Raw genomic sequence first — 13,601 nt, 5'->3', positions numbered from 1 at the left:
CTTGGTGAATTCCTGCAGTGCATGGTTGTGAGAAGAGTCCTGCTCAATGAAATGAGAATTTTCTGCTCCAATCTGCAGAACAAACTGGACTCATCATCCATGTCATGAAAACAGACTGAGGTACTAACTCATGTCTAGATCATGAAAGACATTGCAACAGTCTTAAATCTTTGGCTGGTTCAATAAATATTTCTATATTATTCAAAGTTTTGTTTTGTATGAATGTGATACCAATCAGATCAAAAACAATAGACCGCTCTTCCTTGAATCAATCACATAACAGAATTTGGACTACTGCAGGTAGTGGAAATCTGAAAAAGAAACACCAGAAAGTGATGAGAATACTCAGCAAGTCACGCAGCATCTGTGGAGAGAGAAACGGCTGATGTTTCAGGTTGTTGACCTTTTACCAGAACTGGAAAAAGTTAGCAAAGTAATTGGTTTTAAGTAAGTGAAAGGGTTGGGGGAAAGTGAGAAAAAGGGCAAGAGAAGGTCTATGATGTGGTGAAAGGCAGGTGAGATTAAATAACAAAAGAGTTGATGCAAGGCCAAAGGGAGTGGTATTAAGGCAAATTTAAAAAAATGTACCTGGAGGACACATATCCTTAGACTCACCTGTAAAATGTCAGAATTATACAATGAGATTTATTTTCAGCACAAGAAATTAAATGGGCTAAAGTATATATGAAGTACTGCAAATTGATAATTTATTTGATTAATGTATAAAATTCCATGGTAAGCAAGCTACTTACTTAAAAGGATTGAATTGTACGCTTCTACAGGTGACACACAAAAATGATTTGCTGTAATTGTAAACTTGCAAAGAGCAGTGTTTGAATAGCTAGGTCAAGAGTATTTTGTTGGTTGCATCAATCAAAGATCTCATAAAATTGGTAGTTTAGAATTGTATTTTTAGTATAGCTTATTTTGAAAATATTTGTCTTTTGATAAAGGTATAAATTCTGCAAACTGTTTGCACATTGGCTATTTGTCATTAATAAAAGTTAAACAAAAAGGTGATATTGAGTAACGGAAAGAAATGTTAAGTCACATTATGGAATGATATAATAGAGGATAATTAGAAGAAGCAGCTGGAATCTCAGTCATTTAAACCAAAACTGATTTGGAAGACCTTGGTTGTAATAAACAGGCTTTTCTTATTGGTCCTTGAATTATCAAAGTTTCTTCTTTTAATAACACAAATCATATTTTATGTTGGTAATTCCACCATCTTTGGCTTAATCTGGTTATTAATGACTGATTTAGTGTGGGAATGTTTTAATAATGTCTTTTTATTCATTTAAAAGTAAACACATGTGGGTTGTAGACTTTGGGTCAAAGTTAGGCCATACTATCCAGGCCTTAATTTTACTACATCCAGTTTGTCGTGAGCATAATGAATTGTACATTTATGTGTACATTACAGGATGCTATAAATCCTACTTTTAGAAATAAATCATTTAAAAAATATATATTTAGAACAAATGCAATCAAATAACTTTTTTAAGAAACAGATGATCTGATGTAACTTCTTCATTAATCAATGCCAAGTCTTCAAGTTGTTCACATAATCTCTGTGATCTTAGTTGTTTTTATAGTGACATCAAAGATTAGCTTTCAGTAGCTGATGGTGAGTTGGTTCTCCACAGAGTTACTCTGAGAACTTTAATTACAGTGGCACTTTTTTTTGGCAAGCTGACTTCTTTATTTTCCCTTTTCTGAAATCGCCCTGTGATTTTACACTTATACTTCTTTAAGAAAGTGGTTGATGAATTATTTTTTGACCTGTCGATTCATTTCTATATCTGGTGAATTGTGATATGGGGAGCGGGCAGGGAAGCAAAGTTGAAACCCAAAATCAGCCAGGCTGTATTGAATGGCAGAGCAGGCTCGATGGCCTGTGTGGTTTACCTACTCCTCCTATTTCTTGTGTCCTTGTATGTGTGAGTGAGCCAGAGTGACATCTACTCTAACACAAAAACAAAGTACTGCCGATGTGGAAAATATGAAATAAAAACAAAAATGCTGGAAATGCTCAGCAAGTCTGACTACATATGTAGAGAGAGAAACAGTTTCTCCCTTCTCAGGTGCTGTAAGATATCACTGAGAGAAAGACCCCCTGAATATGATAACTTATGTGGAACAAAGAATACCACCTGTCTCATTCAAGATTCTTGACCAACTCTGACCTAAAAGATACAGACTCACATTCTTCAAGCAAATCTGAGAGTTTATTAAATATCACAAAGAAATACAAAGTCAATACTTAACAATGAAAATAGATCTACAGCAAGACTCAGCAAAACGGTCCCTGTTTTGAGCTGGCTGGTGGGGCAGTCTTCTCTTGCGTTTCTCTTCTGTTGACCATAGTTTGTCTTCTTCTAGATGTGTGCCAATGATGTACTGTAGTCCCCTTTCTTTTATCCCCTTATATGGAAGAATTTTCTCGTCGGCGAGCCGGGGCAGGGCCCGCTCACTGACGCAGGATGACGTCAGGTGGAACTCCCGATGTCACCCCATGTCATTTCCATTTTCAGGTTGGCGGGGGCACAGCCGAGTTCGCTGTGCGCCCACCAACCTGTCGACCGCCTATTGAGGCCATTGAGAAACTAATTAAAATCATTAATGGACCTGCCCGTCCAACCTTAAGGGTGGTGGGCAGGCTGGGAGCCTTGGTGGGCTTCAGAAAAAGCTTCATGCACAGGCGGCATGAGGTTTCATGAGGGTATTTAAATTTTTAATAAAGGTTTCAAAAAAAGTTATGGACATGTCCCAACTCATGCGACAGTGTCACATGAGGGGACATGTCAGAGAAATTTTTCTATCATTCGTATTACAATTTTTAATTCGGAGTTGATTTCCCTGAGGCAGCACTTAGCCTCAGGGAGATCAGTGCACTTTTTTACACACATGTGCGGAAGAGCACACTCCCAGCTGAGGGAATCCCCTCCTGCCCGCACAGGGAGCGCCTAGCTAAGTGAGCCTTAATTGGCCCACCGACGTAAAGTGGGGGCGCTGATCAGAGGCACGCCCGCTCCTGCACTCCCCCCCATCCCCCCCCCCCCCCAGGGGGAAATGTTTTTCCATAGAGCCACTTACCATGCCATATTAGGCCATTGGTAGCCTATGGACTCTTCATGACCCAACATGTACACTCTTCAAGGTGTTTCTTGTTTTTCCAAAGGTTCTGACATTCACATTTCTGTTAATAGTTCAATTCTGCAATTCTACAGTTTCATTATCATGTTATCCTGCCTTTCTACAAGCGGTCTCCATCTTATCTCTACAATTGTTCTCACACAAAGGGTTTAAATAGAGTATAGCCTTGAAAAGACACAAACTTCAATATATTGATGCACATAACATATTATTAATTCTCTTTGGTTAACTATTCAATCGTTCAAAAGCGTAAAATATGTTGTAGTCTGTGTCCCTGTAATGCCCCGTATGTGTAGATATGTGGGTTTTCTTACATCTGCATAACTTCCTCCTTTTGTGAACTACGTGTAATTTCAGACACACAAACATTCCAACATTTACAGATTGACAGTTTTCAGTTAAGCTAACCATCATGCTTTGCAACCCAATCCATTACAGTTTCTTAAGAAGAATGTTGCAGAATGATTACTGTAGACAGACCATAAGAATCTACTTAACCCAACAATCCCCACCTCAAGGATGAAGTGTTTCTGCACTGATTTCTCACATAATCTATTGGCACCTTAGCAATCTGTCATAACCCACTCGCTTGCTGTCTTTCAGTCATGTTAACAAAGAGGTGTCTTGCTGTCTCAGTTTTCAATAAGCGCTGTCCAAAATTCTTACGACGGTCTGGGCCATTAATATTTTCATCTCCTGTCATTTGTCCACAATCATGTTTGGATGTGGTAAAAGTGGACAAGCGCTGTTGTATCAGGGACTTGTGACTTGTGGGTCTGGGTGAGTTGGGATTGGTGTTGGTACTGGCTAGTTTCCTTAATCACGAGCGCGGAGTGAGTATCTGATACCTCCACCAATTCAACACCTCCCATACCGAACCAAATACTCTCCTGTGGATAATCTATGATAGTTCCTGAATGTTTTAACACATCACTCGCCAGGATACCTTTTGCATCCTTTATCATCATGTATAAAGGCTCTTTATGCTGCCAGCCTGCTGAGTATTTCCAGTATTTTCCATTTTTATGACTGCTACTCTGATCTTTCCAACCCTTACTAAATATGCCTTTTGCTAATTTAAACTTGTAATCCCTTGTCCTGTCCTTGGAATTTAAAATAATGTTCCAGGTGTATGTTTTCCACATCATTTCCATTACCTTTATAAGATCAATTCTCAGATTGTCATCAGCATCCTAAAATTAGCTGATAAATTTAGAGGCGTTATTTTGTGTCTGTTGTTGATTATAAGAAATTGTTGTCCAATTTTATATGACGATTTGGTTCCACTTTGGTTATTTTTTAGTGGCAGTTGTTTGAGTGCAAGTACTGTTATGATCCCCATCGAGACCAATAACTTTAAAAAGAAAGGTATTTGAACTCCAGTGACAAATTGAAAGGATCACTTGACAAGATTTTAAGTGTTAAGACTTACTGTAATAAGCAATCTAAAAGCAACATTGACTAACACTGTTTTGCAGGCAACTTTAAACTATGAAAAGATCCCCCATTTAATTTTTAAAATGACCAAAGATCTTCCTCCATGGTTACATTTTATCCTGTCCCTTAAATGGACTCTTCATTCTCCAGGAACTAGTCCAAAACTATTCTTAGCTTCCTCTTGCTCCCTCTTTCCTTTGCCGGCTGCATAACTTCTAACTGTCTTTCACAGTGAGGATTACCCTAGCGATCCCTCCCTCTAGCCAAGTTAAGTGAATGTTCCAGTCTCATTTAATCCTCACAAGCTTAGTCTCTTCAACGTGAGCCCAAGCTCCCACCTGCATTTCAGGTAGTGACTGACATTCCCATTTCCGACAGATCCTATTTTTGCCAGTAGTGGAAAGGGGCAGAGTGTCATTCACACAAGAGAGAAATCTGAACTAAGCAGGGCCATTTGAACTTGATTCTGAGTTCAAACAGACCCCATTTTTGCTGTTGCAAAGGCCTTGACTCTTAGAGTTGGCATAAATGCTCTTGAAGGGCAGATTAGACTTGTTTAACTATCATGGTCTGAGTTTTTTAAATCTCCTATTCTTTAAACTATAGAAAAAAAACTGATGACATGTCAGTGATTGTTAAAAAAAATCTCTTCAGGATTCCTTTTATTGACAGGCCGGCTTGTGTAGCATCTGTTCATGAAGTATTTGTTGACATTTCCCTAAAGGCAATTGTTAAGTCATTATGCAAGCTTGACTGAGTTTCAGAGCCATCAATTTCAGCAGCAGTGTCTGAGTTCACAGTTTTACATAAGTATAAGTTTGTTTTTTTTAAGAGCCTAACCACTTGAGATTTAAAGGTTTGTTTGAACGGAAGTTCTTTTCCACTGTCGAGTGTGTGGAGCAAGAGTTCCCTTAGATTTTTTAAAGTTTATTTTATTTCATCACCACATGGCTCTTGAGGTCTTCCCATGGAGAATACTGGATGAGTTGGAAAGGAGGGTGTGAGGGGCCAGGGAGGGGGAAGTGGGAGGCATGAGTTGATTTGGAAGGTATGGGGGTACATATGTAAGGGGGGGGGCATGCGTTGACATTGAGTTGGCCTGGAGGGTATGAGGGGTCTTTGGGTGGTGGATGGGATACATGAGTTGGCATGGGAGGTGTGAAGGACACTGGAGGATGCATGTGGGGCATGAGTTAGCATTGAATTGGAATGAAGGCCGTGGAGAGTGCAAGATCTGGCAAATGAAGTATAATGTGGGAAAGTGGGAAAATTGTCCATTTTGGCAGGAAGCATATTATCTAAATGGTGAGAGATTGCAAAGCTCTGAGATGCAGAGGGATCTAGGTATGAATTACAAGAGGTACAGCAGGTAATTAGGAAAGCTAATAAAATGTTATCATTTATTGCGAGGGGAATTGAACACAAAAGTAGGGAGATAAAAGCAAAATACTGTGGATGCTGGAAATCTGAAACAAACACAAAAACAAAAATAGCTGGAAAACTCAGCAGGCCTGATGAAGAGTCATATGGACTCGAAACGTTAACTCTGTCTTCCACTCCACAGATGCTGTCAGAGTTTTTCCAGCTATTTTTGTTTTTGCGTTTGTTACAAAAGTAGGGAGGTTATGTTTCAATTATACAGGGCATTGGTGAGACCACGTCTGGAGTACTGTGTACGCTGTTGGTCTCCTTATTTAAGGGGGGATGTAAATGCATTGGAAGCAGTCCAGAGAAGGTTTACTAGATTAATGGCTGGAATGGGTGAATTGCCTTATGAGGAATAGTTAGACAGGCTAGGCTTGTATTCATTGGAGTTTAGGAGAGTAAGACGCAAATTGATTGAAACATATAAAATCCCAAGGGACCTTGACAGGGTCGATGTGGAAAGAATGTTTCCTCTTCTGGGAGAATCTAGTACTAGATGTCACTATTTAAAAATAAGGGGTCGCCCATTTAGGACAGAGATGAGGAGAAATGTTTTCTGTCAGAGCGTTGTGGGTCTTTAGAACTCGGCAGTGGAAGCAGAGTATTTGAATTGTTTTAAGGTAGATAGATTCTTGATAAGCAAGGGTGAAAGATTATTGGGGGCGGGTGGGAATGTGAAGTTGATCATCAGTAAGATCATCAGCCATGATCTTATTGAATGGCAGAGCAGGTTCGAAGGACCGTGTAGTCTACCTCTGTTCCTAATTTGTATGTTTGTATATTACAACTGGGACAAAGTATCAAAGAACTGAGGCAGCCTTCTACCCAGGGTGCCTGTCATGAAGAGATATTAATGTCTATAATGTAATTGGAAATTATTTTAATTTGGTCTTGTAGTAGGGTCCGTGTCTGTGTAGATGTGTCTGTGTGTGTCTTAATTGGATTAAAGCCAGCTAGCCTGGATGCTTTGATGTATGGTAGTTTTGAGATGTTAACATTCAAAGACTGGGGGTGAAATCTTGCACCTAGCTAGGAGCCACCAAGCATTATGTTTATGTTACTAATAAAATTGGTACTATGAAAGGGGTTTTATTGTTAGAAGAAGTGGAGTTCAAAGGGTCTGGTGAACAACGAGAATTTACATTCAAAGGCTATGTATATACAGAAGAGTTTTGTGTGTCAAAGATAGCGGTATGTGATATCTAACTGCCTGTAAACCGACAACTGTCTGCAAAGGAAACAAATTGAAAGGAATCTCAATTTGAATTCGTAAGATAAAATGCTCTTTGCCTGGTGTCTGTTTAAAGTCTATGGGTTATTGTTGCCTTGGTGAAGATTTTAGGAGTGATTAATTTGGGGATTTGTTTCATAGTTATGGTAGTAATTTACTGATTTGTATATGTTTAATACCTTGTAAAATTAATGAATGTTTAATTTGATTTATATAAAAAGAAACCTCTGAAGGCTTGGTGGTTTCATTTCTGAATTCAGAGCTGCATCTCATACATACCAATCAAAAATGTAGGTTATGACAGCTGTTTAAGATTTCCATCTGGGAATTTAAATAACTCAGCCTTTACCAACTTCTGTGTCATAACAGTACCTCAACACCCTCCCACCCCTTTGGTCTCCTAGGATCTGCTTCTGGGGTCAGCGGGCCCAACTCCATCCTGCGCCCACCCTATGCAAAGCTAAAATTGATGTGACAGGGCACTTTCAACCAAGGTGGATCTTCTGAGTCGAGAAATTTCCTGACGTGAGCTACCTGCCTAATTTGTGAAAACCCGGCCCTAACAGTCTACCCAGAGTGATCACAGGTGATCTTGCAAACATCTTGCACCTTCTTCCCAGTAAATCAACCTGAGCTCCCTTTTACTTTTGGTAACTAAGCCAGCCAAGCTTGTTGTCAGTCAGAACTCAGAACAGGTTACATGTCATTCCTCCATTTTACCCGAAAGTAAAGAGACCTAAAACATAACAATCTTCCTAACTTCATATTTATGACATAAAGGCAAAATACTGCTGATGTTGGAAATCTGGGTCATATGGACTTGAAACGTTAACTCTGTTTCTCTCTCCACAATTGCTGCTAGACCTGCTGAGTTTTTCCAGCATCTTCTGTTTTTGTTTCAAATTTATAACAGTCTGACTGACTCCATAGTCTGACTGACTGAACTGCAGGGCCTTGACACACAATTATGATAATAGAATGATGAATCATTTTAGAATCATTATGTTATGGGTTTGCTGAAAAATAATCTATTACATTGGCAATAAGGTATGCTGAAGCAGATAATTATGTATTTTTCAAGTTCTTATAGGCTTCTTGCTATACATTCAATTTAGATTGGAAAAGTATGTTAAGGCTAAAGAAGAGTTGGAGCAAGACCTCTATTCACGTTTCATCTTGGTGCTAAACGAAAAAAAGGCCAAGATTCGAAGTCTGCAGGAAACTTTAAAGTGCGCCAACATGCAAGCGGAATTCAAGAGTCAGAGCAGGTATTTGTATAGGACTTGAGTTTTGTTACAATTGCATTTCATTTTGTTCAGTTAGTAGGGTAACAGCACCTTGGGTACAGTATATACATAGCTACACAGCTTCACTTTTTTTTACCTAATTGTAAAATCTTTCCTGAATAACATAAGCCTGAACAAAACTGTCTCTAATTGTCTTTAATTACTGAATGAGAATGGTAATTATATGTTAACCGTGAATGGCACTTGTCAGCCTTTTAACTAGGGTGCTGGTCTCTGACGACAACCTATAGCTGTAATTACATCCATAAAGCTAAGGGTAAAGAAATGCAACAAACATTATGTTACATATCCCAAATAGTTAAAGATACTTATTTTAGGAAGTAATTTGAATTAAGGATCATTGCAGGATAGTGCAATAATTTCTAATAAATTACAATGGGTATTATTTATTAAAAATGGTAGGTGGTTATTGCGATCCAGGGTAAAATACATTGAAAATGCCTATGCCGCCTGGTCCTTGAAGTTTTTCACATTTAAATTATTCACAGTTCATCTGCAGCACCTATTAAGCCTCTAGGGATGGAATTTATCTGAAAGAGAAGGATGTCCTGTCATTGGGACCCAACCCTATGTGGGTGGGTGGCAGGATCCTGGGTGGCATTTTACCAATGGTGGCCAATTAAGAAGTTGCCACCAGCGCCATCATCCAATTGAGGACAGTGGCCCACCTCCCAAAGTTGCTAGGTCATCCAGAGGGCTGGCAGCTCAGCAACACTGCTGATGGAGGTGGCCATCACTAGAGGCTGTAGAAAGAAAAAGAGGGTACTTCCATGCTGAGGCACCCGGAAAGGCAAGGTTGTTTTTCTTTAACCTAGCTGGTGCAAGGCAGGCAGGTAGACCCTGCAATTGCAGCGTGCTGTGGCCAAGGGGACAGCCATTGCCACTGGGAGGGCCCTTTATGGGCCAGAGAGCAGTCATAAAGGAGGGCTCCCAACCCCCTTGAGGAACCTGCTGGGAGATTGCCAGGTTTTATTGGTAAAACCCTGTAGTGGCAGGAAGACATTTGACTCTGCTTCTGATGCCTTTCACTGCCATTTTCTGAGGCTTTCCTTCTCCCAGCCCATTGTCAGAGGGCTGGTAAAATCCAGCCTGAGGCTGAATTGTGATAGTGGTTTCCAATGTTATTAAGTTATGACACATTGTGCCTATGAACTAACATTACAGGCACAGCTCTCTTTATGATTTTCTGCTTTCTTTGAGCACTAAGAACTGAAAAGGAAATTCAACGTGGCAAAGTGTATTCACAGAAAATGTTGACTTAAAATAGCTTTGTCCCAATTCATCACTGGGCACTGTTATATGTTGTGATTATACTGGGGCAGAACAATAATGAGGCTTAATAAAATGTTTCTGTCAGGGCATCAAAACTCTCAAGCAATGATGAAGACAATTGATGAACACATGTTTTCTATGGGTTTTTTTTAGGACTATTGCCACTAGCCAGGAAGTGTCAGTAGCTGAGGAAGATTTTGATTGCAGTACTGATGCAGAAAACAAAGGCCATGCTTCTGAAAATAGAATCTGGTCTCAACCTTCCCGGTCAACCTGTGGTAAGGAAATGTGCTCATATGGTGTGGAGAAAACAAAGCTGATTATGAGTTTGGGTGGACTATAATCTGATTTGGGTTTTTATTAATAATTTCCTTGTGAATATAATTTAATTTCAAGAATTTGTTAACATGCATGGTTAGTGCGCGGCAATACAATCAATATTTAATCAACAACAAAAGAAACAAAAAGGGGATACACTGGAAAATAAATCCATATAATTAGCAGTTTTCTGAGGCTTTTTCTTTGAATAAATGTACTCTCTCGGGCTTCTTGGTTATTTTCTGTAAGTCCTCTTTATACAACATAGCCATCAATTTTTGCTTCATTGGAATAGCCATTACCTGACAATTGGTGCATTGTGAAAATAGTTGCTTTAAAAGCATTTATTCTTTGTGTGTGAAAAATTGTGCCTTTCAATTGAGATGCAACCAGTACTTTTATAAGGACCATATCTTAAATTTTTAAAATTCTTTTCACGGGACATGGATGTCACTGTCTAGGCCAACATTTTTATTGCCCATCCCTAATTGCCCTTGAGAAGGTGGTGGCGAGCCGCCTTCTTGAACCGCTGCAATGGAAAGGTGATGGTGTAGTGGTATTGTCACTGGACTAGTAATCCATAATCCCGCGATAGCAAATGGTGGAATTTGAATTCAATAAAAATCTGGAATTAAAAGTCTGATGATGACCATGAAACCATTGTCAATTGTTGTGAAAACTCATCTGGTTCACTAATGTCCTTTAGGGAAGGAAATCTTCCATCCTTACCCGGTCTGGCCTACACATGGCTCCAGACCCACAGCAATGTGGTTGACTCTTAAATGCCTTCTGAAATGGCCTAGCAAGCAACTCAGTTGTAACAAAACACTACAAATTCACAAAAAATGAATGAAACTGGATGGACCACATGACACCAACCTAGGCACGAGAAACGACAACTGTAATCTCAGCTCTGTCAACCCTGCAAAGTCCTCCTTACTAACACCTGGGGACTAGTGCCAAAATTGGGAGAGCTGTCTCATAGACTAGTCAAGCAACAGCCTTATATAGTCATCCTCACAGAATCAGATGATGTCTTAGACACCGCCATCACCATCCCTAGGTATGCCCTGTCCCACCGGCAGGACAGACCCAGCAGAGGTGGTGGCACAGTGGTATACAGTCAGGAGGGAGTTGCCCTGGAAGTCCTCAACATCAACTCTGGCCCCCATGAAGTCTCATGGCATCAGTTCAAACATGGGTAAGGTAACCTTGCTGATTACCACGTACCACCCTCCCTCAGCTGATCAGTGCTCCTCCATATTGAATACCACCTGGAGGAAGCATTGAGGGTGGCAAGGGTGCAGAATGTACTCTGGGTGGGGGACTTCAATGTCCATCATCAAGAATGGCTCAGTGGCACCACGACTGCCTGAGCTGGCCGAGTCCAAAATGACATAGCTGCTAGACTGAGTTTGCAGCAGGTGGTGAGGGAACCAACAAGAGGGAAAAACATACTTGACCTCATCCTCACCAACCTGCCTGCCGCAGGCCTGCCTGTCCATGACAGTATTGATAGGAGTGACCACCAGTCATTGTGGAGACAAAGTCCCACGTTCACGTTGAGGATACCCTCCATTGTGTTGTGTGGCACTACCACTGTGCTAAATGGGATAGATTTCGAACAGATCTCGCAACTCAAGAGGAGCTGTGGGCCATCAGCAGCAGCAGAATTGTACTCGAGCACAATCTGTAACCTCATGGCCCGGCACATTTCCCCACTTGACCATTACCATCAAGCCGGGGGATCAACCCTGGTTCAATGAAGAGTGCGGGGGGCATACCAGCAGCAGCACCAGGGATACCTAAAAATGAGGTGTCAACCTGGTGAGGCTATAAAACTTGCATGGCAAACAGCATAAGAAGTAAGTGATCGACAGAGCTAAGCGATCCCACAACCAACGTATCAGATCTAAGCTCTGCAATCCTGCCACATCCAGTCGTGAATGGTGGTGGACATTTAAACAACTCACTGGAGAAGGAGGCTCCACAAATCAATGATGGAGGAGCCTAACACATCAGTGCAAAAGGTAAGGCTGAAGCACTTGCTACAATCTTCAGCCAGAAGTGCTGAGTGGATGAACTATCTCAGCCTCCTCTGGATGTCCCCAGCATCACAGATGCCAGCCTTCAGCCAATTCGATTCACTCCACATGAATGAATGTGTGCAAACGAATGTGTGTGTATGTGCGTGAATGAATGTCATGTCTATCTTTTCTAGCTCCGTGGTAAATACCAAAATAAAACAACTATTTAATGTTTCTGCCATCTCTCGATTGTTATTTGTGGTATTGCCCTGTTTGTCCCTTAATGGTCCTATTACCATCACAGCTTTCCGTTTTGTATTGCTGTGCCTATAAACATTCTACTATTTTGTTTTATTTTCCTTGAAGATGTAATTCCATAGTTCCTTTTTGCCTTCCTAATTGTTCTTTGATTTCTCTCCTAATTGTTCCCTTATGTCTTTATTCATCCATGGAGTCCCACAAGTGTTTAATTTGTTCTTTCCCTTTAGCAGAGTTTATTTTTCCTGCAATGTTGAACACCGTTTTATATATTTCCCATTGTTTTAAGAGTTATACAGGCATTTACGGAACAGAAGACGGCCTTTCAACCCATTCAGTCTATGCCAGCTCTCCGTGGAGCAATGCAGTCAGTCCCATTCCCCTGTTTTATCTCCATTATCCTGCACGTTTACTTCCTTAAAGTGCCCATACAATGTCCTTTTGAAATGCTTGATCATATCTGCTTCCACCGCTCTCATGAGCAGCCAGATTAGAATAGTTAGGTCCTTGTTTGACTGGCACAGACTCAGTAAGCCAAAGGGCCTTTTTCTGTGCTGTGAACTTCTATGTCTATGACAGATCCAGGTCAATATCACTCCCTGCACAAAATAGTTCTTCCTTATATTCCTCCCCCATCCCCCCCCATTTTTTTGCCCAAAACCTTATATATGCGTCCCTTGTCTTTGTGTCATCAGCGAATGAGAACAGTTTCTCCTTGTCTACCTTATCTAACCTTGCCATAATCTTGTACACCTCTTTCAAATCACCCCTCAATCTCCTTTGTTCCAAGGAGAACAACCCAGGTTCTCCAACCTAATTGTCCATCCCTAGAATCATGCTACTAAATCTTCTCTGCATTTTTTCAAGGATCCTCGCATCCTTCCTAAAGTTTGGTGACCAGACCTGCATGCAATACTGTAGTCAAGCAGAGCTTTATGAAGATTCAACATAACATAGGTTTGACATTCTCTCAGCTTATTTGGATGGCAGTGGGGGCTGAAGAGTGGATGAGCTGACTAACCATGGCACCATGATACAGGAGCCATTCAAGTGGGGGGAGAGCAAAATAAATGTAGTGGTATTAGGAGACAGCATAGTGAGGGGGATTGACACTGTTCTCTGCAGCAAAGTATGAGAGATGGCTGTGTTACCTGTCCGGTGCCAGGG

At 40.7% G+C, this 13,601-nt stretch overlaps 1 protein-coding gene across 3 annotated transcripts in view; it reads left to right on the top strand.

Annotated features, from left to right (window-relative positions):
• The window catches only part of xrcc4 (X-ray repair complementing defective repair in Chinese hamster cells 4), a 683,670-nt gene that overhangs the window by 350,626 nt on the left and 319,443 nt on the right, over positions 1–13,601 (top strand). For all 3 annotated transcript variants that reach the window (XM_041186930.1, XM_041186929.1, XM_041186931.1), the window contains exons 5-6: positions 8,368–8,520; positions 9,985–10,109. In XM_041186930.1, coding sequence (XP_041042864.1) covers positions 8,368–8,520; positions 9,985–10,109 — 278 coding nt within the window. The remainder of the gene's footprint in view (positions 1–8,367; positions 8,521–9,984; positions 10,110–13,601) is intronic.

This window comes from Carcharodon carcharias, chromosome 4 (genome assembly GCF_017639515.1).
Source record: "Carcharodon carcharias isolate sCarCar2 chromosome 4, sCarCar2.pri, whole genome shotgun sequence".
Classification (NCBI taxonomy): Eukaryota; Metazoa; Chordata; class Chondrichthyes; order Lamniformes; family Lamnidae; genus Carcharodon; species Carcharodon carcharias.
This window is presented reverse-complemented; position numbering and strand designations above follow the sequence as displayed.